We start from the raw sequence: 24,877 nt of genomic DNA, 5'->3' as shown, positions 1-24,877 counted from the left end.
GACAGTGTGAGGGTCAATTAGCATATTCCCTCTTTATTAGACAGGATTGCCTTTCTTAGAAACTTGGAAGAGGAATAATTATTTGCCCTACAGTCCTAAAAACAGAAGAGTGTGTAACCAGTAACAAAAGGTCTTAGCCTAAAGAATGGCAAACTGTTGAGTTTTTGGTAAAAAAACAAACAAATAAAATAAAAAATTTAGAATACAAATGGGGCTTTTGGTGAAGAGTTGACAGTGGAAGACCAACCTTAAAAAATGTGAGAGGGTCTGAAAAATTATTAAAATGAAACATATGAAATTGGTAATAAAGCATACATCTTATTAATAGATGAGTATAATCATTTATAAATGTGAAGGAATATATTTTCATTACAGAAACAGAAACTCTCCAAGGCATTTAAATAGATGTCATATACCTCAATACTCTGTCCTTCCTGGAGAATACACACATTTTTTTAATACGTGTTATAGACCCTGGGTCCCTTTGCTGAATTAGTAAAAAAGGAGTTATGAATGCCTGAAGACTGGTTATGGTTAAAAACTTCAGAAGTGTCTTTTCAAAGGTTTAAACAACTGGAAATTACATTTTGATAACAATTCATCTGCTCTAGAAAACAAAAGGTACCAATACCTTATAAAAATACAATCATTCAATTTAAAGCATTATCAGGGAACTTAAAAACTGTTATAACTATATTACAACTTCTTCCCCATAAGGAGAAATTGTAAGGTCAAATCTTTTCTAGCATATTATAAATAAAACAAAATTTAGCATTACTATAAACCAGAATATGTATGGTTCTGGGTTTTTTGGTATGGTTTTTAAATGGAGATAAATACTTCTTAGAACTGTTCTAAGAATGAAATGAGATAATGTATATAAAGGATTTAGCATGGTGGCTAGCAAGAATTAAGCACTTAATAGTATTTATTGTGTTTCTTCTTTTTAAAAAAATATACATTTACTGATGTCAGAAAGGGAGAGGAAGAGAGATAAAAACATCAATGATGAGAGAATCATCCATCAGCTGCCTCGTGCGTGCTCCCTACTGGGCATGGAGCTCACAACCTGTGCCCTTACTGGGAATCTAACAGTGACCTCCTGGTTCATAGATCGATGCTCAACCATTAAGCCATACTCGCCCGGCAATTGTGTTTATTATTATAGCAAGGATGTGAAACAACCCTGAAATACAGTCAAGTGACTTAAAACCTATAAGAGAAATCTGTAAAGGCGGTGGATAGACTCATAGTTAAATACCTAAGTTTGGCAAATTCAGTGAGGAAAGCAATCTGAACTTACTTATCCTTGTAGTCCCAGAATCTAACACAGTGCATGGCACACACAGTAGGTATTCAATAAAGGTTTACTGAAATGAAGTGAGTATGAAGTAAGTTATCTGGAAAAGGGAAAAAAAAAGAGGTAGTCTGAAAAATAATCCAAAAATTACTATGCGCCCTAAGCAAGTCACTTTGAGAAAGAAAATACCTAAGCATTTTCAGAACCATGCATAAAAACTCACCTCAGACTGGTCTTTTTAATAATGACTGAGCCACTCTCAAATCTGTTTTGGCAAATGTGTCACATAAAAATTCTAATATTAGAGGGTATTTTAAAATTTCATCTAAATAAAATGTTGTGTGCATCCTCAAAAATGGGAAAAGTACCCAAAGCACTGAGGAATCTTTTCTAACTTCCAGTCAAGGAGAATCAGATAAGTTTAATTCATAGCTCTTCCATCTATATATACATAAAAATTAGCTTAAACTTTTAACTACGAGTAAGTTGTAAACACACGTATTTCACTTTCACAAGTTCAAGTGCACACCCCAGAAAAGAAAGAAAAGCAATTATTCCAAAAGTGGGCAGTACTAAAGAAGTATAAAAGAGTATCTAACAAAACTCTCCCATGTCTTATCAGCCACCTGTTAGAGCCCACACTTAGGCACAGTCTACTGGGTTTTGGAAACCCTTGGTATTGAAGACTCAAAATTCTCAGTGCAGTGGGCAAGGAAAAAAGTGTAATATGAAAATATAGTCCTATCTTCCGTACCTTTCGTCCAAGAATAATAGGGCTCAGTAGACTTTTAAAAAAAAAGACCTTTCCAAGTTATTGTCTACCACCTCACTACAGCACCACTCTTTTTTTTTCAGCCTGGGTATGCGCCCTGACCTGATGCCTGCGACCCTTCGGTGCACTGGACAATGCTTCAACCAATGGAGCCACACGGACCAGGGCAGCACCACACTCTTATTTGGAAACTGATCAATTTCATGAACGGCACACTTAATAATACACTCAACTTTATACAGTGCTTGGTTTCTGAACCTGGGGAGGATGGGACGCGGCGGAGACTCGGAGACTCTCTGGTCAGTAAAGTACATTTCCAGAGAGACAGCTGGAGCTACATCTCCTGAGCCTACTTCAAACTAAAATCTGTGAACAGTCTGAAGTTACAAATCAAATAACAGTCCCAAATCCACCGCCTAAAGGAGGTTTTGAAAAGAAACAAAAAAATCATCACTAGACACATCTACCTTTAACAAAATGACAATGTTTTCAGAAACAAACAAAAACCAATGCTAACAGGCAATGTTACAGAAGTTTACAGAATAACAAAAAATCTGCAATACAGAGTAAAGTTATTCTTAAATGATCGTTTGCTTCCTAAGGTGCCTTGAAAAGTATCAAATGCATGAAGGCATGTAAGAGCTATTGTCCAGTCACTGACAGCATTCAAATTATTTTTAAATCTAATTTCTGCAGTGGCAATTTTAAAAGCCAATCAAATTTTAATGAGAAAAATGCCTAGTCCAAAATCTGGAAATACAGTTAATTTTTTTTTTAACTAAGAAACAGAAAGGTCATAGCACCAAGGTGTGTAACATCTGTAGGTGGTTGATCCAAATGAGTAAAAATTTTAAAAAAGGCTTCTCTGGAATTAAAGATTTAAAATAATATCTTATCAAATATAATCTGATACAATCTTTAAAAATCACTTTAATGGGATTTTTTTTTTACCACGAACGAAACAAAACCTTCCAATAGATTTTTACATCATACACACACTTTGTAAATTAAGAACTCAATTCCAAAACACATTTGAAACATCAGACTTTCGTTTTCACATTCAATAATCAGATTTACTATTAAAGCCCTGATGGAATGGGTCTTTATTTCAATACAAGGTTGTTCAATATTCCATTCCGTGTGGATCGAGCTCGTGAGACTAATTCTCAAAACCTCCTCAGGAGATGCTTAATTACAACTCTAGTTCCAATTTCCTGAGACTCAAAACAGCAACGTAGAGAAAACAGCTTTTAGGAAGAGAGAGGAATGAAGGTCCAGGAAAGAGGCCCATTCTTTTGTTTTGGTGGCAAAAAGCTCCAAAAATAAAATTCACACGAGCCACCTGCACCTATCCCCACCCATCACACCCCTGCAGAGCACTTCCATCCACCCGCTCGAGACTCTAGCCCTCGAGATCCCTTCGCTTTCCACATCTCAAAGAATGGGCGGGGGAGGCTACGAAGACTGGGGTACAGAAAGGAAAGGAGGGAGGACACAGATCCTTTGAGGACAGTGACAAGGAGAGGCATCCAGAATGGGGAGGATGGGACGCGCCGCGGAGACTCGGAGGCTCGCGAATTCTCTGGGAGAAAAGCCCCGGCGGGCAGACAGGAACGGCGACACACGGGCCATCCTCCACGAGAGCAAGGAGGCGCGCTCGTAGGAAGCCGGGGAGGGCGTGAACTAGGCAGCGCGGAACCAGGAGCCCAAAATGGGTTGAGTTAGCCTCAAACAGACCCGTACCGCGAAGCGGAGACTTACGGTTATTTCCCAGGCTGAGGGTGAGGGTCGGAAGGACCCCGCAGCTCCGCAACCGCCGCGGCCGCCCCAGCCTCTCCCGCGGAGTCCGTGACCTCAGTTACCCTCCCCGCCCCACCCACCCGGACGGGCGCCCCCTACTCGCCCGCCCGGGTGCGCCCGCCGGGCGGAGGCTGCTGGGGCCAAGGGTGCGCGCTGGAGACCCGCGGGAACTCTGCGTGAGCCGAGGCGTCCGCGGAGAGGCTCCGTCAGCAGGCGCCCCCCATCCCTCGCCGGCCGCCGCGCCGCCTTTCTCGCGGGAGGGGAAGAGGGGGCGGTGGCTCTCGCCTCCGCCTTGCGGTCAAGTCCGGCTCCTGCTCCAGCCCGGCGCGCGCGCACACAGCCCCAGTCCTCCTCCCGTACCCGCCCCTAGCTCAGCTGCTGGCGCACCCACTGCCGACGCCCGAGCCTCCCGCCACCAGCCCCACACAGCCCGCAGCCCCAGCGTGAAGCAGCAGGTAACGGCCGCAGCTCGGTTGCCGACCCGGAAGCTCTTCCGCCGCCACCCCCGAGGCTGTCACGGGTGTGAACCCGGAAGCGATTCCCTCGCCCCGGTAGCAGCGGGATGGAAAGCTAAGGCCTAAGAATACCTGGAAACCCCTAGTTCGGGAAAGGGTGAGGGGTTTATGGTGTTGAAGTGCGAAGGGAGGGAAGGACAATGAAGAGCCCGTGAGCTAGAGGTTCTCCAAGTCCCAGACCTCCGAGCTCTAGAGGAGCGGGGTAGGGAGCGCGGCCGGACACATCCGGCAACTTCGGGGGGCGACCGAGGGTTTTCCTGTGACAGGAAGTTGGGCCCGGCCGCTAGGAAAGGGAAGGGAAGGAGGAATGAGACAGCGGGGACGGTCCCCCGCCTCCAGGTGAGTGTCCCACCTAGTGAAGCGAATGTAGCGGCCTGGGAGATGCTCGGCCGCCCGCACGGGTGAGACGTGGAGCTGCAAGATCCAGACTCCAGCGAGAAAACAGAGGTGGGAGGCTGGACTCTCTCCACATCTGGTTTCTCCAGGCAAGGAATTTATTTCTTCCAAGTCGCCAAAGCCACTTTTTGGGTGGCAGCTCTTTGAGCAAAGAGGCGTGCACATCCTTTCCCGGTAATGTGGTAATGTCGCACCCAGGCAAAGTATTGCTCGTTGTCATTTCTGGGAAACCTATTCACAGCACGCCATTCCAGCTTGGCTCTCCTCGCTACACCTCTCTCCATCTTTTTAAAAAGGTTTTTGGCTTTCTTTGTTTGCTTTTTCTCCACGTTGCTTTTAGCTTCACCAGCAGGCTGATCTAACTGGCCCAACTCTATCTCACTTCCATTCTCATCTCACTTCCATTCTCATCTCACTCTTGGAGAATTTATGCATCTTCACAGTTTCTCCTTTCATCTAGTCTCTTCACGGTTTTGCTGTCCTCATCTTATTTGGAGGAAATGTCAAAAACTCAAAAATGTTTTCATAGCAATATAAAACAATTTATTCCATGATCTTCTTTTTCCCTTAACCCCATGTTTCCCCCCTTATGATTGGGTTATAGAACCACAGTAACAACTAATATATAGCATATTTAGATATGCTAGGTATCATGCTTTCCCGAAATAAGCTCATTAAATGTACTTTCTGTTCACTGTAGGAATTCACTTGGTTCCCAATTTCACTTAGTTCCTTCTCTGTTAGCCAAATTTAGTACAGTTGCCTTCAAAAGCTATTTGAAGATTATTAAATATCTTAAATTGAAGAGTAGAATGCCACTTAAAGAATTCTAAAATTATCATTGAGGTTTATTGATTGATAAGTGACGAATTGGTTGAACGGACAAGGAGAAATCAAGCTGAGTAGAAGAAGCACTAGTGGGTATTTTCTATTCTGCTTTATTATTACTTCCTCTCTTTTTATTGCCATTAACCAATTTTAAGAATGAGGTTTTTATGGTCAAAATTCCCTGTAGGGGAATTCCTGATATTTAGTTTCCATCTCTTCTCTTTAATATTATAGTGCTTTAAAATAGTGGATTTGTTTCAGGAGAATGGGGAAGGGGCAAGTAACTTAGCCACTCTACTTGTTTTTTTCATTTGTAAAATGGGGATAAAAATAATCCCTACATCATCAGATTTTGGGGGGTGGGGATAAAATGAGTTAATTTATGGAAGGCACTTAGCACAATGTCTAGCACAAAATAAGCATTATAGGTGTTAACTATTATATTATTTTAAAAGTATATTAAATTATATTTAGAAAAATGAAAGCAATAAAAACTTAAAGGCAACTTGATAAAAGTTATTTTGGCTGGTAGGGATAAAAATAAAATGCATTTTATTAGTTATTTTCAATTATGGACAGTAAGGTTTGTGGGTTGCTTTAGTTATTTAAAGGTGGTATGGATTTTGTTGTTTTTGTTTTTGTAATCCTCATCAGATGGTATTTTTTTTATTGATTGGAGAGAGAGAGAAAAAAACATGGATGTGAGAAACATCAATTGACTGCCTTCCTTATGGCCCCTGGGCATGTGCCCTGAGCGGGAATCCAGCCTGCCACCTTCCAGTGTATTGGACAATTCTCCAACCAACTGAGCCACACCAGCTAGGGCTTGACATGGGTTTTTAAAGGTTGAGAAACATTGCTTAAGGATGGAGGAAGGGAGATCTTTCTTTTTGGTCTCAGGAACATCTTACAGATTCCTAAGATAATGTGCTTTTGGGGGAGGGAGGGATGGGGAGGTATTTATGAAGATATATTTTCTGATTATTGGTAATTTCTATTAGCATGTAGTTTGCAAACTGGTAAATAAATCATCCTGTTGACTTCAACTTCCAATACTAAATTTATGATCCCTATATTCACATACTGATTCTTCATTGCAAAAGTCTTTTTAAGTTTGCACTTCTGTTCTCTATTTAGCAGATGTTTCTTATTAAAGACATTGGCGTTTTGTTAAATAGGACTGTCTAGCATAGTAGAAAGATGTTAACAAACCTGCCTATTGGGGACTAAATGGCCATTTGTACACCTCCCTTCCCCCAGCCATAGTGACCACTAGAAAGGCCCCTATGTATTTTTTTAAATACAATTTTCTTGATTTCAGAGAGAAAGGGAGAGGGAGAGGGAAAGACAGAAACATCAGTGATGAGAGAGAATGATTGATTGGCTGCCCCCTGCACGCCCCACATTGGAGATGGAGCCCACAACCCGGGCATGTGCCCTGACCGGGAATAAAACCATGACCTGGTTCATAGGTCCAGGCTCATCAATGAGCCACACCGGCCAGGCCCCTATAGATTTTCAAATGATTTCAATTAGGTACTTCTTTGCGTGGCAGCTCTTTGAACTAAGAGACATGCATGTCCTTTCCCATTAGTGGATATTATGGGAGGATGTTAATAGGTGGTTTTCCAATTGAGAACCACTTCTGCATATTTGTGAGGCCTCATTGTATAGGCAGCATATCATCATTTATGTCTAAGCATTTTCCTGAATAGAACGAAGCATATAACAAAATGCCACATATTTCCTATCCTTAGTAACTTGAACCCTTATTTAAAACTCAGTCTAAGCATATTGCAAACTTGAGTTACAGCTTAGTTATTTTTAACTCAAGTTAATCTCCCAGTCCCCTCACATTTGTTTCTGCCTTAGCAGTTTTGCCTTCATATATTAGTAGCTTTTATTCTTTTCCTAACTTGAGCCTTTGTTTCCTTTTTTTCATGTCACTGGAAATATGTATATTAAGAATAGTCAAGTATGATTATTTCTTAAAAATCAATTTTTAGAATCTTTTAGGGTTATGTTAACATTAAATGATGTAAAAACAAAATACTATATAACCCTAATGGTAATGTCTTTTATTATATCACATTTGTTTATCTTTTAGAAAAGTGATGAGCATTGATAAAGCATTTTGCTTATAGATATATATTTTTTCTAATATGAGTTGACCAGCACAAGAATTTATTTGCTTTAAATAGTGTTTAGCCTTAGCCAGTTTGGCTCAGTGGATAGAGGGGCTGCGTGCGGACTGAAGGGTCCCAGGTTCGATTCCATTCAAGGGCACATCCCCAGGTTGCTAGCTCGATTCTTAGTAGGGGGCGTGCAGGAGGCAGCTGATCAATGATTCTCTCTCATCATTGATGTTTCTATCTCTCTCTCTCCCTCCCTTCCTCCCTGAAATCAATAAAAAATTATATTTAAATAGTGTTTAGAAAACTAAAAATTACTTTTCTCTTTTAGGTGCTTAATAGAAATAAAACACACAAATGGTTTCTGTAATTGTGCCATATACATTTTATATACACAATACAATGTCTTTCTTTGGGAGCTTGTAGTCTTTAAGGAGGCATCCATACATATAATTTGAGTATCTATTATCTTGGTCATTGTTAATGTGAGGTGAAAAGTAATTGCTAAATAGAAATTCTGAGAAGAAAAAGGACTTTTATTTCAATAGTATATGAAGCTCTGTTACATGAAGTGGGGTTTTAAGAACGATCTTATGGAAAAATGAACTGAAAAAAATCCTATGCGATATAGAGTGAGAATGAATGATATGTCTTCAAAATGAATATTGCAATCTTAATGTTTTATTGTAGTTTCTCTGGTGAAGTATCTGCATCTAAACAAGTGAAAAAAAATTTAATATATTTTTATTGATTTCAGAGAGGAAGGGAGAGGGAGAGAGATAGGCTGAAACTCTGTCCACTGAGCCCAGACCAGCTAGGGCTAAATAAGTGAAAATTTTTATAACCTAAAATAAAATTAGAGGCCCAGTGCACGAATTCGTGCACCAGGGGGGTCCCTTGGCCTGGCCTGCGGGACAGGGCCGAAACAATCTCTCCAACATCCCCTGAGGGGTCCCAGATTGGGAGAGGGCACAGGCCAGGGAGGGACGCGGGAGGTTGGCCCGCTGGGGAGGGACCGTGGGAGGGCTCCAGGGTATGTCCGGCTCATCTAGCTCAGCGCTCAGTCCCAATTGGCCAGACCCCAGCAGTCGGAGCATCTGTCCCCTGGTGGTCAGTGCACATCATAGGAACTGGTGGACTGGTCAACTGTATGTCCCCTGGTGGTCAGCGCATGTCATAGCGAACGGTTGAACAGCCTTAGCATATCATTAGCATATTAAGCTTTGATTGTTTGAATGATGACCAGATGACCAGACACTTAGCATATTAGACTTTTATTGTATAGGATAAACGTTAAGATTATTTAATTACTTGAATAATATTAAATTTTTGTGCAATAATTTTTTAAACAGTCAATGTTTGTTTTTTTTAAGATACATTTTTATTGATTTCAAAAAGGAAGGGAGAGGGAGAGAGAGATAGAAACATCAGTGATGAGAGAGAATCATTGATTGGTTGCCTCCTGCATGCCCCCCCACTGGGGATTGAACCCACAACCTGGTCATGTGCCCTTGACCAGAATCGAACCCAGGACCCTTCAGTCCGCAGGCCAACACTCTATCTATTGAGCCAAACCTGCTAGGGATGTGCAATAATTTTAATGGTTGTTTTAATCTTAGGCTAATGTTTACTTAAAATGACAAAAGCAACTGGATTTTAAAAGAATTTATTTTTAAGGAAAATTTCAAATTATTGGGCTTTTTAATTCTTTTATATAGGTTCCAAAATGACTTTATTAATTTCATTTGAGGAAACAGAATAAAAATTCCTCTATCTCCTTTCAAATGATACTTTAAAACTTTTATTGAAAATTATCTTTTTCTTTCTCTCTATGACAGTAGGAGCAATAAAGAACTCATTAAATATGAACAGAGAGATCATTTTAATGCTGAATAGACTTGAAAAAAATTGAAGAACTTTCATCTCAATATGACCTGGAAACTTGTTGTTTGATGTTCTCTTAGAAATTTGCTACCCTGGCCAGTGTGTGTGGCTCAATTGGTTAGAGCCGTGGTCGGCAAATGCGGCTCGTGAGCCACATGCGGCTCTTTGGCCCCTTGAGTGTGGCTCTTGCACAAAATACCACGGCCTGGGCGAGTCTATTTTGAAGAAGTGGCGTTAGAAGAAGTTTAAGTTTAAAAAATTTGGCTCTCAAAAGAAATTTCAATCGTTGTACTGTTGATACTTGGCTCTGTTGAATAATGAGTTTGCCGACCACTGGGTTAGAGCATCATACATAAAAAGTTGGGGCATTTGGTTTCTGGTCAGGACACATACCCAGATTTTGGGTTGGATCCCCGATGTTTTTCTCTCTCTCTCTCCCTCCCCCTACCCCCTCCTTCTGTCCCTCTCCCTCCTTCCCTCCCTCTCTCCCTCTCTCCTTCCCTCCCTTTTTATCTCCCTTCCTCTCTCTAAAAATCAATTTTTTTAAAAGAAATTTGCTGGCATGTAAATGAGGAAAGCTTATTTAAAAATATAAACATAATATATTCAATACAAAGAGATGCATTTTAGTCTAGCCATGAAAACATTTAATAATAGCACTTAAAAACATAGAACTATTAAACAACCAAGAGGGTGCTTGAAATTCAGTTACTCATTGGAAATTGCTCAATGGAGATTTAAAATTAGTCTGGGGAAAAAAGTCTACAGATGTATGTATGTATATATATGTGTGTATATATAATACATATTGGGAAGAAAAAATTTGTATTTCTGGAGGTAGAAAATATTTTTACTAGTACATATTGTCAGAAAGCTTTTGTCAACTAACCAAATGTTTTTGACTGTGGCAGGCACCTCCAAAGGAAATTATGAACGGCTAGAGGCCCGGTGCACGAAATTTGTGCACAGGGATGTGTGTGTCCCTCAGCCCAGCCTGCACCCTCTCCAATCTGGGACATCCTTCTCACAATCCAGGACTGCTGGCTCCCAACTGCTTGCCTGCCTGCCTTCCTGATTACCCCTAACCGCTTCTGCCTGCCAGCCTGATCACCCCCTAACCACTCCCCTGCCAGCCTGATTGATGCCTAACTGCTCCCCTGCCAGCCTGTTTGCCCCTAACTGCCCTCCCCTGCAGGCCTAGACCCCCCCCAACTGCTCTCCCCTGCAGGCCTGGGTCCCCCCAACTGCCCTTCCCTGCAGGCCTGGTCGCCCCCAACTTCCCTCCTCTGCCAGCCTGGTCACCCCTAACTGCCCTCCCCTGCAGGCTTGATTGCCCCCAACTGTCCTCCCTTGCAGGCCTGGTCCCTCCCAACTGCCCTCCTCTGCTGGCCATCTTGTGGCGGCCATTTGTGTCCACATGGGGGCAGGATCTTTACCACATAGGGGCAGCCATCTTGTGTGTTGGAGTGACAGTCAATTTGTATATTACTCTTTTATTAGATAGGATAGAGGCCTGGTGCACAGGTGGGGGCCAGCTGGTTTGCCCTGAAGGGTGTCCCAGATCAGGGTGGGGGTTCCCTTGGGACGTGGGGCAGCCTGAGCGAGGGGCCTATGGTGGTTTGCAGGCCGGCCACGCCCCCCAGAAACCCAAGCAGAGGCCCTGGTATCTGGGATTTATTTATCTTCTATAATTGAAACTTTGTAGCCTGAAACGGAGCCAAGCCTCCTGCTCACTCCATGGCCGAAACCATTTTTGTTGGGATTTATTTATCTTCTGTAATTGAAACTTTGTAGCCTTGAGTGGAGGCCTGGGCCTGCCAGGGTGTGTGGAAAGCTTGGCTTCCTTCATTGCCGGGGAAACCCAAGCCTCCTGCTCGCTCTGTGGCTGCAGCCATCTTGGTTGAAGTTAATTTGCATACTTGCTCCTGATTTGCTGGTGGGCGTGGCTTGTGGGTGTAGCGAAGTGATGGTTGATTTGCATATTCTTTTATTTGATAGGATACCTTAACTCATTCAAATGTTACATATCAAAGTTCTCTCTAAAGATTCTGGGGAAAAAAAATGTCAATGGCAGCAGCTACCTAGTTACAGCTTCCAAACTATTAACCAAATAACATGAACTTTGTGTAATTTATGGAAAATAAGTATTTAATATTCTGAATCAGTATTTCACGTCAGTATTAGTATTTACAAGACATTTTTATAATTGTATCACTTTTTAATTTTTTATTTATTTATTTTTTTAATATATTTTATTGATTTTTTTACAGAGAGGAAGGGAGAGGGACAGAGAGCCAGAAACATTGATGAGAGAGAAACATCAACCAGCTGCTTCCTGCACACCCCCTACTGGGGATGTGCCCACAACCAAGGTACATGCCCTTGACTGGAATCGAACCCGGGACCCTTGAGTCCACAGGCCGACACACTATCCACTGAGTCAAACTGGTTAGGGCTATATCACTTTTTTAAATATAAAAGGCAGATTTTTATGCAATTAAGCCTTCTGAAACTATGGACTTCTGAAAGTATGTTGTGTTGTGTGTTTTTTGTTTTGTTTTTTTACCTTTAACAGAAAAGGGAAAAAGGATTACAAGAAAGTCTTAAATTACAAGCTAATGTTTTGAATAGTTTAATGATAAGATATAATCAGTCATTTCTGGCTTGCCTTTTAGGTAATATATATATTCTAAGATAGAAAAATCAACATCTTATCTAGAAGTGTTACAAAGTGATTATGTGTCCTTTAATGTAATCTTTCAAGATATTTCTTTGTTTGTTTTATAAAGCAATGGGGAATCCAGAAAACATAGAAGATGCATATGTTGCTGTTATTCGTCCAAAGAATACTGCCAGTCTAAATTCCCGGGAATACAAAGCTAAGTCATATGAAGTGAGAACAATCTGCTAACATTTGATTTGCTACTATTGAATGTCATTCTCTATTATTTTCATTTACATGTAATCTTATACCCTGTAAATTCTTGTTGACAGCCTAGATGTTGACAAGCTAAAATTGACAACCCTAGATCTCTGCCCATCACTGTCTTTTTTTCTGCTGTATATTTTTGACCATTTTTCTATTCATTGATACATATAAGTTATTAGATATTAAAAGGTACTTGTTTGAGTTTTCCAGATAATTTATAGATTTGGTTTTTAGTACAATTTATGAAATGGCTCTCAAAATTAAAGAAAAAAATTTTAAAGTCAGCTTATTCAAAATTATAGTCTACACATTGTTCTTCGTTATTCTCCCAAGGAACTGTTTTTAATAGTTCACTAAAAAATATCTTTTTACCTTTAGTTAAGTTTTAGGAGATTAAGTTACTTTTCTGTAGTCTTCAATTATACAGGGTGGAGTAGAAGTAGATTTACAGTTGTTTGTATGGAAAATGATACAATAATTAATAAATAATAATACAAGAATAAACTGTTTTGCGCACTCACAACTGTAAACCTACTTTTGCCACACCCTGTTTTACATGTAGATGTGATTGCGGCAGGGGGCGGTGGGGGGACCCAAAATAGAATTGTTATCTTTTCTATGCAGCAGATTCCAAACATCATAAAGTACTTCTAATCTCACCTAACTCCAGCTACTTTTTGTAGCATTTTGCTTAAATTACTATTTAGGGTTAGTTATCTGAAACCTATTAGAATATTTCAGGGGTTCTCAGGGGGCTGCTGCTTTAGCAGTGCTCTGGTATACTGGTTGTCAATCCTGGCTGCACTGTTGAATCACCTGGGGAACTTGAAAACTTCCAGTACCAGGACCCCACTTCCTAAACATTTTCATTTAATAGGTCTGAGATGAAGTTGGGTATCGATACTATTTAAAAAGCTTCCCAGATTATTCTAATATACAACTGGTGTCTAATATGCAGCTGGCTTATATTCTAGGGTAAATAAATTTGATTTAAACTTTCTCTTATTATTTTTCTTATTTAAGATTTTATTGCATGAAGTTCCCATTGAAGGGCAGAAAAAAAAGAGGAAGAAAGTTTTGTTGGAAACTAAACTTCAAGGCAACAGTGAAATAACACAAGGCATATTGGATTATGTAGTAGAAACTACCAAACCAATTTCTCCTGCAAACCAGGGTATCAGAGGTAAAAAAAAAAACAAAACTTGTTTGTTTCTTTCTCTTTTTCTTATGCTCTTTCTTTTTTTATTTAATTTTAATCTTTATTATTGAAAGTATTACATATATCCCTCCCCGCTGCTCTTTCTTTAGTACAGTTGCTTTAAATGCTTGTGGAGAAAGACATTTAAAAAATATATTAAAATCAATTTCTTGTTATGCTCCTTTTCATTTAAAAAACTTTAAAGAGACTCAGAAAAATTTTTAAATGTACAGCTAAGCCCCTTGAAGATGTAACCTGAGTAAAGAAAAAGTAACCTGACTTTAATTTTTTTTTAATGATTTAGAGAGAACAACCAAGGGGAGAGGGGTGCCATGAAACTAAAAGAAAATACAAACTATTTTTGCTAGCAACATAGTTTCTTAGGTATCTTTGAACTGGAAAGATGAGAGGTTTTAGAGTACTAGACTTGTAGATTATTATTTGTCTCCCTTGCTGCCACATCAGGACAATAAACTAAGAATGGTGGTTACAATTCAAAACAATAGTTTGTAGCCCAATCATCTATATATATAAAAGCCTAGTGACCAGAATGGCGGAACAACCAGAACAACTGGAACGACTGGTGGCGATGACGCTCACTGCAGCAGCCAATCGGCCCCACCCCCAATCTGCCTCCCCCACCGCAATCGAGGGCATGGCCGGCCAGCCAACCTCCCACAGCCTCTCTCCCCTGCTGGTCTGGCCTGATGGGCCCCCATTGGGGTGGGTGGCCAGACCCCACCCGTGCACAAATTTGTGCACCAGGCCTCTAGTATTTTAATAAAAATCTGAAATTGAGGGCGGAGGTTGAAGATTAAGTGAAGAAAAGCTAAACATTTAAGATTTTGCAACTTATACACTACCCTCTTTAACTAGCCTAGACTGTAGTAAAATTCTTACCATCTGCATCCCCGCCAAGTGAGGAGTTATATGCCTTTTGAGCCTGCAGGATGCCTTACTGTTGAGCTGCTCTGACAGTCCTTAGCAGGACAATTTTTCTTGCCAGGCATAGGAAACTTCTCTTCTATTGAATCAAGACCAGGACCATGAGTCTACTGGTTGATTGTCCACAAAATGAACATTATCAGAATTATCAGTTTTTATTAGGGCATATTATAAAAATGGACCATTCTTACTGCATTTTTGAAGTAATTTTATTTCTCAGAGTAATTTATAAAATATAAAAGCCCATTATTTTTTATCTTTACTGACTTTTCAAAAAATGATTAGGAAAACGAGTAGTACTACTGAAGAAATTTCCTTTGGATGGGGAGAAGATGGGCAGAGAAGCAGCATTGTTTATTGTTCCATCAGTTGTCAAAGGTAAAGTTCAAGATTTATCTTATGAATCTTTTTGTACCTTACATGCTAAGTTAAAATCTATTTAGGAATTTGCATTCATAGTTACTACATAATACTGTTATATAAAATACATGTTGTAATTAATGTAAGATGGAGAAATTTGTTACTTAAATATATTTTTTAAAATATATGTTTTTATTGATTCAGAGAGGAAGGGAGAGGGAGAGAGAACTAGAAACATCAATGATGAGAGAGAATCATTGATCGTCTGCCTCCTGGACGCCCCCTACTGGGGATCGAGCCTGCAACGTGGGCATGTGCCCTTGACCGGAATCGAACCCAGGACCCATCAGTCCACAGGCTGATGCTCATTTCACTGAGCCAAACCAGGTAGGGCTAAACAAAGATGTTTTGATTTAAAAGTAATATTCAGGCTTCTAGACTGAACATAATGTTTTTCCCAGCCATACTTAGGGGGAAAAAGTTCAGTATTTTAAATTATTTTGGAAATCTTATTAATCAGTTTTATAATATTGTTGAGAAAGAGAAAGAGGAAATAATTTCTTTAATTCTCCAAGATTATAAATGCTGTATTCACCCAAGTGGATAAGGTCACAGAGCTGCCCATCACTTGACTCCAGGTCTTCTAATTTGAAATATAAAATAGCTCTAGCCAGTTTCAATGTTTGAATCTCTTTCTGCCTCTCCCTTCCTCTCTGAAATCAATAAAAATATATTTTTTTAAAAAGAAATCTAAAATATTTTGTTATAATTAACAATTTTTATAAACATATTATATTCTTTTAAATAAGAAATATGCCGTTGTAAACCTTTTATATGATGGCATAATTCTTCATTTTTCTTTTCCAGATAATACTAAATATACGTATACTCCAGGATGCCCAATTTTTTACTGCTTACAAGATATTATGCGAGTCTGTAGTGAATCCAGCACTCACTTTGCTACTCTTACAGCAAGGATGTTAATAGCCTTGGATAAGTAAGAACTGCCATTAAAAATATTTTTTAATAAATCAAATACATGTTGATAATAGAAATTAGCTCTGATAGATACCAACACTTTAAATTCTTTATTGTTTAATGTATTACACACATCTCCTATTTCCCCCATTGACGTCTCCCTGGCCGCCCCCAACCCCCAGCACATGCCTTCACCACCCCCCCTCCATCTATGTCCATTGGTTATGCTCATATGCATGCATACAAGTCCTTTGTTTGATCTCTTTCCCCCTAACCCCTGCCTTCCCTCATAGGTTGGACAGTCTATTTGATGCTTCTATGACTCTGGTTCTATTTTTGTTAGTTTATGTTGTTCATTATATTCCACAAATGAGTGGGATCATGTGATATTTATCTTTCTCTGACTGGCTTATTTCGCTTAGCATAATGCTCTCCAGTTCCATTAAATGGTAAATTTTATAAAAATTACATTTATTAAGATGACATTGGTTAATAACATTAAATAATTTCAGGTGTACAATATTAGAATTCATTATCTGTATACTCTATTGTGTGCTCATAACCCAAAGTCTATTTTCCTTCCCATATCATATATTTGACCCCCTAACCAATTCACCCTCCCCCCCCTTTTCTCTCTGGTAACTACTATTCTGTTTTTTGAATCTATGAGTTTGTTTTGTTAGTTCATTTGTTGCTTTTTTAATATTCCACATATGAGTGAAATCATAAGGTTTTTGTCTTCTGTTTGACTTATTTCACTTAGCATAATTACCTCAAGATTCATCATGTCGAAAATGGCAATGTTGCATCATTTTTTATGACTAAATAGTATTCCATTGTATATATATTCCACATTTTCTTTATCCAGTCATCTGTTGATGGGCACTTAAGTTATTTCCATGTCTTGGCTATTGTAAATAAAGCTGCAGTAAGCATAGGGGGTATATAAATCTTTAAAAATTAGTGCTTTCATATTTTTTGGGTAGATACCCAGAATAGGAATTGCTGGATCATATGGTAGTTCTGTTCTTAATCTTTTTAAGGAGCCTCCATATTATTGTCCATAGTGGCTGCACCAATTTACATTCCCACCAACAGTGCCTGAGAGTTAGTTTCCTTTTCCCCACATCCTCATCAACACCTGTTATTTCTTGTCTTTTTAATAATAGCCATTTTAGCTAGCCCTGGCCAATGAGCTCAGTGGTTAGAGCACCGGTCTTTGCACTGGAGGCTCTCAGGTTTGATATCTGGTCAAGGGCACATACCTGGGTTTCAAATTTGATCCCCGTGCCCAGATTAGGGCCACTTTCAGGAGGCAATCAGTCATGTGTCTTTCTCGTGTTGATATTCCTCTCTCTCTCTCTCTCTTTCTCTTTCCCTCTCTCCTTTCTGCCTCCCTCCCCCTTCTCTACTTCCCTTCCACTCTAAAAATCAATGGAAAAAATACCCTTGGGTGAGGATTAACCAAAAATCCTATATAATAAAAGCCTAATATGCAAATTGTCCCCTCATCCGGAAGTTCAACCAAGGGGCAGAGCTGGCCAGCCAACCACCCTCGGCCCCTCCCCTGGGCCAGCTCTGCCCTGGCCAGCAGCGGTGGCAGGCAGCTGCTAGGGACCCTACCTGTGCATGAATTTCGTGCACTGAGCCTCTAGTAAATAAATAATAGCCTTCTAACAGGTATGAGGTGATACCTCGTGGTTTTGATTTGCAAGAAATGGTAAGTTTTTGAAGTTTCATATAAAAATGAAAAACTCCAAAGATAGGATTGTCCTTGTTTGTTTGCAACATGTTAATTTCATCTTCAAAAATGGCAAAGAATGCCTTGTTTTAATTAAGATTCCTTTGTTATAAAGCTAGATTTAGTATTGGAGTTACTCTCATCAGTGAACAAGTCTTTTAATCTACCATGCCTTTGTCTTTCCATAACAACAGGGCTTATGTACCTGTGTCTCAGTGGTTTATATTTTAAAAGTGCTCCATGTTTTTTGAAAAGGGTTTTTATTATTGTAATGGTTTATACATTTTTTAAAGTAGTTTGCTATGTCCATGAACAAGACTTTTATTAATAGTAAATGAAGTACTTAACCAACATTAATTAAAAGTATAAAGATCTGAACATTTGAAAGTATCACATACCAGAATTGGATAGTATTCTATTTTTATCTTCACTTTTGAACAAATGTATCTACTATTCATTCTTTCTATTTTGCCAGGTGGTTAGATGAACGTCATGCACAATCTCACTTTATTCCAGCTTTATTCCGACCATCTCCTCTTGAGCGGATAAAAACTAATGTCATAAATCCTGCATATGCTACTGAATCAGGTCAGACAGAAAACTCACTACATATGGGCTATAGTGCACTAGAAATAAAGAGTAAAATGTTAGCCCTAGAGAAAGCAGATACCTGTATTTACAACCCTTTATTTGGATCAGATCTTCAATATACAAACCGGGTAAGAATGGAATGAATTTTGGCTTTGATTTCAAAAGACATCTCAAATGTAGTGTTTTTTTTCCCTGAGATAAATGAATCTATTACTAATTGTAAATATTAACATGACATCCGTACTTAACTCTATTTATATACAGGGTGTCCCAAAAAATGTATATATACTTTAACAGCTGATTTCTATTACATTTTAAAAATGAAATGTATTTTAATAAACACTGCCTTTATAATTATTCAAAGTATGTATACATTTTGGGGGGATACCTTATATATTAAAGTTAAATATCTAAAGCTCTTAAAGGTTTTTTTGTTTGTTTTATTTTCCCTTTCTAGGTTGATAAAGTAGTAATAAATCCATACTTTGGTCTAGGAGCTCCAGACTACTCAAAAATCCAAATTCCCAAGCAGGAAAAATGGCAGAGAAGCATGAGCAGTGTCACAGAAGACAAGTACTATTTTGGTTTTACTCCACCTTGCTTTTTAAAACTTGTATTTTACTGTTATGGTTTAAAATTAATTAACATGTAATATACAATTAATATATAATATAATCATTGCATAAGTGATTCAGTTTATAACTTCTCAATGATACATAGCTTTCAATTTGTTTTTATGAATAGGGAACGACCATGGGTAGATGATTTTCCTCTCCATCGAAGTGCCTGTGAAGGAGATTCAGAATTATTAACTCGTCTTCTCAATGAAAAATTTTCAGTCAATCAATTAGATAATGACCACTGGGCGCCCATTCATTATGCATGCTGGTAAATAGATTACTTTTTATTTTCCTTTTAGAAAGAATGAATCATCCTGTATAATAAAACCCTAATAAGCAAATTGAACGACCGGTGAAACTACCGGTCACTATGATGCGCACTGACCACCAGGGGGCAGATGCTCAACGCAGGAGCTGCCCCCTGGTGGTCAGTGTGCTCCCACAGAGGGAGTGCCACTCAGGCAGAACCCGGGCTCATGGCTGGCAAGCACAGAGGCGTGGCAGGAGCCTCTCCCACCCACGCTGCAGTGCTAAGGAGCAGCGAGTGGAGCGGTAAGAGCAGAGAGTAGGCAGGTGGTAAGGAGCAAGGAGTCCTGGACTGCGAGAGGGCGCAGGCCGGGCTGAGGGCCCTCCCCCAGTGCATGAATTTCATGCACTGGGCCTCTAGTTGGTTATAAATGTTAGTGCTCCTTTTCAAAACTTATTCCAACCACTTTTTTTCTACCATGTTTGCCTAATGAGCTTTCTATTTATGTCTTTGATGGCCTATATATGTGCCTCCATTCAGAATTGCCAGATCTGACGCATAGGAAAAGTATCATTAGTGTTCCCAGGCATTACCAGGTCATACAGAAAGATAGCAAATGTCATTGCACAGCATAGGACCCTTATTTATCTGCTTTGTACTGGAGTTATATTATGTTTGTTTACCTTACTATAAAATTTACGTGTTAGCTACTTATGATTTGACCTTGCATTACATTAGTAAAGTATCTTTTTAGTTCTTTGGAAATCTGTGATATCAGGAAACCCCCAGAAGCATTCATTAGCATGAAAGCCTTCCTTTTCTTTTTTTTTTTTTCTTTTTTAAGATGAGAGGGATTAGCTCACAGGATAGAGGTTAGCTCTTTCCACTAGTTGTCCAATGTGGTTCTAGCTCACCTACTCTTCTCACACCATAGTAACTCTTCCCCTCCGCTGGTCTGAGTTCTTAAATTTGTATTCATAGCAGTAGTTAACCGTTTGCTGTTAGCCCATTCTTTAGAGAGCAAGTAATAAAGTTAATTACTTTTTATGGAAAAGTTGCTTTTGACTTACTAAAGTGAACTTCTTTGGTTCATTTAAGAAGTGCCTATATTATTTAGTGCTTGTTAAACGTCCACACTTCTTAACTGCATGACATTGAGCAAGGTACTTCATTTCACCTCTTTGCCTCTCATTTTTTTAAATTTATATGTAAAATGCATTAATTAGATAATTTCTAGAGTTCTTTTCAGCTCAAATTCTTTTGTTTTACTGATTCCGGTATTTGTGATCAAGAAGCTAAATATAGTTGCTTTAAATACACATTTTTCCTCCCTTTAAACTATGCCATTTCCTTAAAAGTATGCTTCTTTATTCTATCCATATGTTCTTATCTGCCCATTACGGAGAGTTTTTATATCAAATTTGGAAAGAGTCACCCTAAATCTTCTAAACTAAATTTAACAGTTGTTTATACATATTACTAATAAATACTGCTAGTAGCAACAGTACTAAGAAAACTGCACATGCTTTACCTGGAACTAAACAAAAAGAGGTGGAGAATATAGTTCAAACCCCAGGAAAGTACACTGTGGAATTAGGAAAGACATAGGCATGAATTTTATTTAGAAATCCCAAATTTATATTTGGCTATATTGTTGCCCTTTTTGGGGGGAGGGGGAAGGACGGGGTTATTTTCTCATCTAGTAAAGGAATGGTAATATTTTCAACTATCTATTGCATAAAAACAGAAGTATGGTATAGTATTTAATGTGCTTTGGATTGCCCCTAGGTTTCAGTCCCAACTTTTAGTTCCTAAAAGTATAACCTTTAGCAAGGTTACTTAAAGTCTGTAAGGATCTGTTTCTTTATCTACAAAATAGATAATCATAGTACCTTTCTTAAGATTAAAGAAGAAAATGCAAATAATGCTTTGAGAGTACCTGGCATATAATAAGCACTCAGTAAATGTTGACTATTACTATTAAAGTATTGTAATAATTTAAAGATTTTGATTTTTAAATCTAAAGTTTATTCATCTTCAGTATTTTTTAAAAAATCTTATTACTACAGTACACCAAGGAAAAGTTTTATCCTTTGATAAAATTAACTTTGTGTTGCCCTGGCCAGGTGGCTCAGTGAGTTGGAGCATCATCCTATAAACCAAAAGGCTGTGGGTTCAATTCCCTGTCAGAGCATATACCTAGGTTGTAGGTTCTATTCCCAGTCCAGGTATGTACAGGAGGCAATTGATTGATCCCCATCCCCATCCCCTCCTTTCTAAAAATCAGTGAAAACAAATCAGGTCAGTTTTGAAGATGTGCAATTTTCCCCTTAAATGCGCCATATCTAAAAACAAATTTCCTTTCCTCTTTCCCCCTCCCACCCATTTATTCTAAATAATGAATTACTTTTCCACCATTGCTTCAAACTACATCCTTACATAAGTATTTGGCTGTAACCAAATGTTGGACTCACTACTCACTTTTCTGGGTCTTTTCTTTGCTTATTTTCCCACTACCTAAAATATTTTACCTCTCTTCAATATCTCTTCAGTTTATTCCTATTTAAAATCCAGTTAAAGTTGTTAGCCTATTCAAACGCTTTACAGGACCATCTTAGACTGAAATAATAATATTCCTTTTCCAATATTTTTAAAGCATTAATTATATACTATCTTGATAAGTAGATAATACCTTATTTTGTTGGTTAGTACCTTAAACTGTTACTTAAATTTTAGAGCATTATGTAACTATTCCATGTTTTTGTTTTACTTCTCTGATTACATTGTACTTCTTTATTAGAGCAGAGACTCTGTATTTTACATATATTTATGTGTCATCCATTACCTAACAACAGCTACATACAGAATTACATCTTTGGGCCTATTAAATCACAGGCCTTTGTGAAAAGTTTATGAGTTACTTTCTGATTCTGGACATATTTTTGACTAAAACTTTTCTCTCTTTAATTTATAATTTTTGTACTTTATGTTTGAAGTTATATTTTCTCCGAGTTGATCAGAAGTAAACACAATTGAATTGAACCAGAATAATTAATAAGAAATCAGTCCCTAGGCACTGAAAACATTGTCTGTATCTTAGTTCCTTGCTCTCTGCCTAGAAAAATCTTAGATTTCTTTGCGATGTCTTCTAAAATTTGGAGTTTTAAAACATTTGAAATGACTTTTTTAGGTGCTTTTTTTTTTTTTCATAGGCTTGGAAAGGTTGAGGCCACTCGCATATTATTAGAAAAAGGAAAGTGCAATCCAAACCTTTTAAATGGACATCTTAGTTCTCCTCTTCATTTTGCTGCTGGTGGAGGACATGCTGAAATAGTACAGATTCTCTTAAACCATCCAGAAATTGACAGAGTAAGTTATTTTCCAGGTTGGTTTTTTTTTAATGTTTAAGCAGTGAATAACAAATAATGACACTAAAATGTTCAGTAGTATACTTGAGAGGTTAGCTGAAAAATAAAAACAAATTTCACTTACTATACAGAATACATATTACGTGTAAACTTTGTTTTTATACATAAACATTTTTGATGATGATATGTACCATTTAAGCCATTTTTAGGAGTACAGTTCAGTGGCATTAAGTACGTTCATATTACTGTGCAATCTTCTACAGAATGTACATAAAATTTAACCTCTTTTCATTTCATATTGTATTCTTCAAAAATATATTTAAGAATGAAAAAGATTTTCTACCCACTTTCTAGAATTTGTATTAACAAGTATTTTGTGAAGGGAAAAAAAAGATGGTTTTAACAAAACCTGTGTTGTATTTGTAATCAGAACTTTTAAAAAACAATAATCACATTGATATCTGTGCTTTAAGTCTTTCATATTTGGTAACTCATGTTTAAGTATAGCATGTACTAAGTATGGTTCTTATTTACTTACTACTTGAGAAGAGTCTTTTTTAAAATCAAACTTTAATATTTGCCTTTACATTGCCATATATTTATAATGCCTTTTTTCTTTATCCTCTTCTTTCCCCCCACATTTTTAGCATATAACAGACCAACAAGGAAAATCCCCTTTAAATATTTGTGAAGAAAACAAACAAAATAATTGGGAAGAAACTACAAAATTGTTGAAGGAAGCCATTAACAAACCAGTAAGATTATCTTCATAGTAGAGCCAAGCATCTTACTTAAATTGATAAGTAATTTCAGGTTCTGTGGCAAGAGTGGAAGGATGGCTGGTTTCTTTACTGCTTTTATAAAACCTCATGGTTAGACTTCATAAGCATTAAATTTGTTATCATCCATAACAGTTCAATGTTTATTCTTGCTTAACAAAATGAAACTTGCATAAGTAAATCTTTTAATTACTTAAAATTAATTTATTTTTCAGTATAATCTCTATACTTCTGCTAATTACGAATTGTAATCTGTTCATTGAAGCATATGTCTCTACTTAGGCCTCCTCAGCAATATTTTATATTTGTAAATACTGACATTAAACATCATTCATTAATTTAGTTTCAGCAAGTTATCTATTACAGATTCATTTTACTCCTCAAGAAAGTGAATGAGTTAAGATTGGAGATTTCCTAGCTTTTTTGTTCTGCCTCTTCAACCTGGCTTTCCATCTAATTATGTCCAAAATTACTAGCAGTGACATTAAGGTAGAAAAGAATTAACAATTAGAAAAAACTCAATCCTAAAAGTTATAGTGATTATAAATCTATCATTAATTTAAAGATTTGAAAACTTGAAAACCAGATAAAAGGATTCATATCAACAGATACAGGATAAAAGTTTGATACCAACAGATATAACCCTTATGTCTGAGCCTTTCCAGACATTCCCATCAATGAGACAATAAGTCTTTGTTGACTATTTCTGTGAATTTAACACCATGAAATGCTGAAATTGATAACTGATAAAGAATATATGATCTCTCCCTTTAAGGATGATTACATACTCATGCACATTTTGTCAAAACACTATTCCATGAGCATAAGACAAGGGCAAGAAAATAGATAAGTGGTATAGGCAACTTTATGTTAAACTTCTTTGCAATTAATTTTCTAATTGTATAGTTAAAATACTTTTCTTTTCCTTGCCATACTTTTTATATTGGAATGTAAAAGATAAAAGGAATTAGGTACTTTTATCCAAAATGAACTGTCCTGGAAGTTGTTTGGAGGCCCCATAACCACAAAAATGTTATTGAGAATTTCATTTGTCTCTGGGAATTTCTGAACTGGAAGAAAAAAAAAACTGGCTTAAGGTCCATTGCTTAAAACTTCTACCTGCAAAGTCTTCTATTACAGATTTCTCTTAGGACAAATTATTGGTGATACACATTTCTGTAGTATAATTTGTGGCCCATTAGACTCATGAGGTTCTTGACTAACACCAGATTTAGTTAACCAATGTATATCCCCCATTTGATCCCTACATTGGACATAACAGCTTATAAAAAAATCCTCTCAGAAGATTTTGAAGTTGAATTTTTTAAAAAAAACTAATTGGTCTTAGTTTCTCAAAATTATTTGACCACAGGATATCCAGAGGAAAATGTATTAGAAAATATAAATAATGAAAGTAAAATTTTAAAAATTATGGCCAGCAGATTCTCACTTGAAGCCATTTTTCTGATATTTTCCATGTTAGAAATCTATATT

The 24,877-nt window shown here is 37.8% G+C and overlaps 2 protein-coding genes across 7 annotated transcripts in view; one reads left to right on the top strand and one right to left on the bottom strand.

The window, feature by feature from the left end:
* The window catches only part of ANKIB1 (ankyrin repeat and IBR domain containing 1), a 121,627-nt gene extending 117,261 nt beyond the window's left edge, over positions 1-4,366 (bottom strand). For both annotated transcript variants that reach the window (XM_080663653.1, XM_080663654.1), the window contains exon 1: positions 3,834-4,366. The gene's annotated coding sequence lies outside the window, so the exon portion shown is untranslated. The remainder of the gene's footprint in view (positions 1-3,833) is intronic.
* The window catches only part of KRIT1 (KRIT1 ankyrin repeat containing), a 34,469-nt gene continuing 13,870 nt past the window's right edge, over positions 4,279-24,877 (top strand). Inside the window, exons 1-10 of one of the 5 annotated variants that reach the window (XM_080663664.1) lie at positions 4,279-4,327; positions 12,417-12,520; positions 13,580-13,739; positions 14,985-15,077; positions 15,927-16,056; positions 18,254-18,497; positions 18,827-18,942; positions 19,114-19,257; positions 22,449-22,605; positions 23,252-23,359. In XM_080663664.1, the coding sequence (XP_080519790.1) occupies positions 12,419-12,520; positions 13,580-13,739; positions 14,985-15,077; positions 15,927-16,056; positions 18,254-18,497; positions 18,827-18,942; positions 19,114-19,257; positions 22,449-22,605; positions 23,252-23,359 (1,254 nt within the window). In that variant the 5' untranslated portion in view covers positions 4,279-4,327; positions 12,417-12,418. Of the gene's footprint in view, positions 4,328-4,385; positions 4,873-11,903; positions 12,000-12,416; positions 12,521-13,579; positions 13,740-14,984; positions 15,078-15,926; positions 16,057-18,253; positions 18,498-18,826; positions 18,943-19,113; positions 19,258-22,448; positions 22,606-23,251; positions 23,360-24,877 lie in introns of those variants that run through there. The other 4 variants (XM_080663661.1, XM_080663662.1, XM_080663663.1 and 1 more) reach the window with 4 other exon arrangements.

The sequence above is a fragment of the Plecotus auritus genome (assembly GCF_963455305.1).
Source record: "Plecotus auritus genome assembly, chromosome: 4".
NCBI lineage: Eukaryota > Metazoa > Chordata > Mammalia > Chiroptera > Vespertilionidae > Plecotus > Plecotus auritus.
The sequence above is the reverse complement of the archived record's forward strand: the minus strand, read 5'-3'. Positions and strand labels throughout refer to the sequence as shown.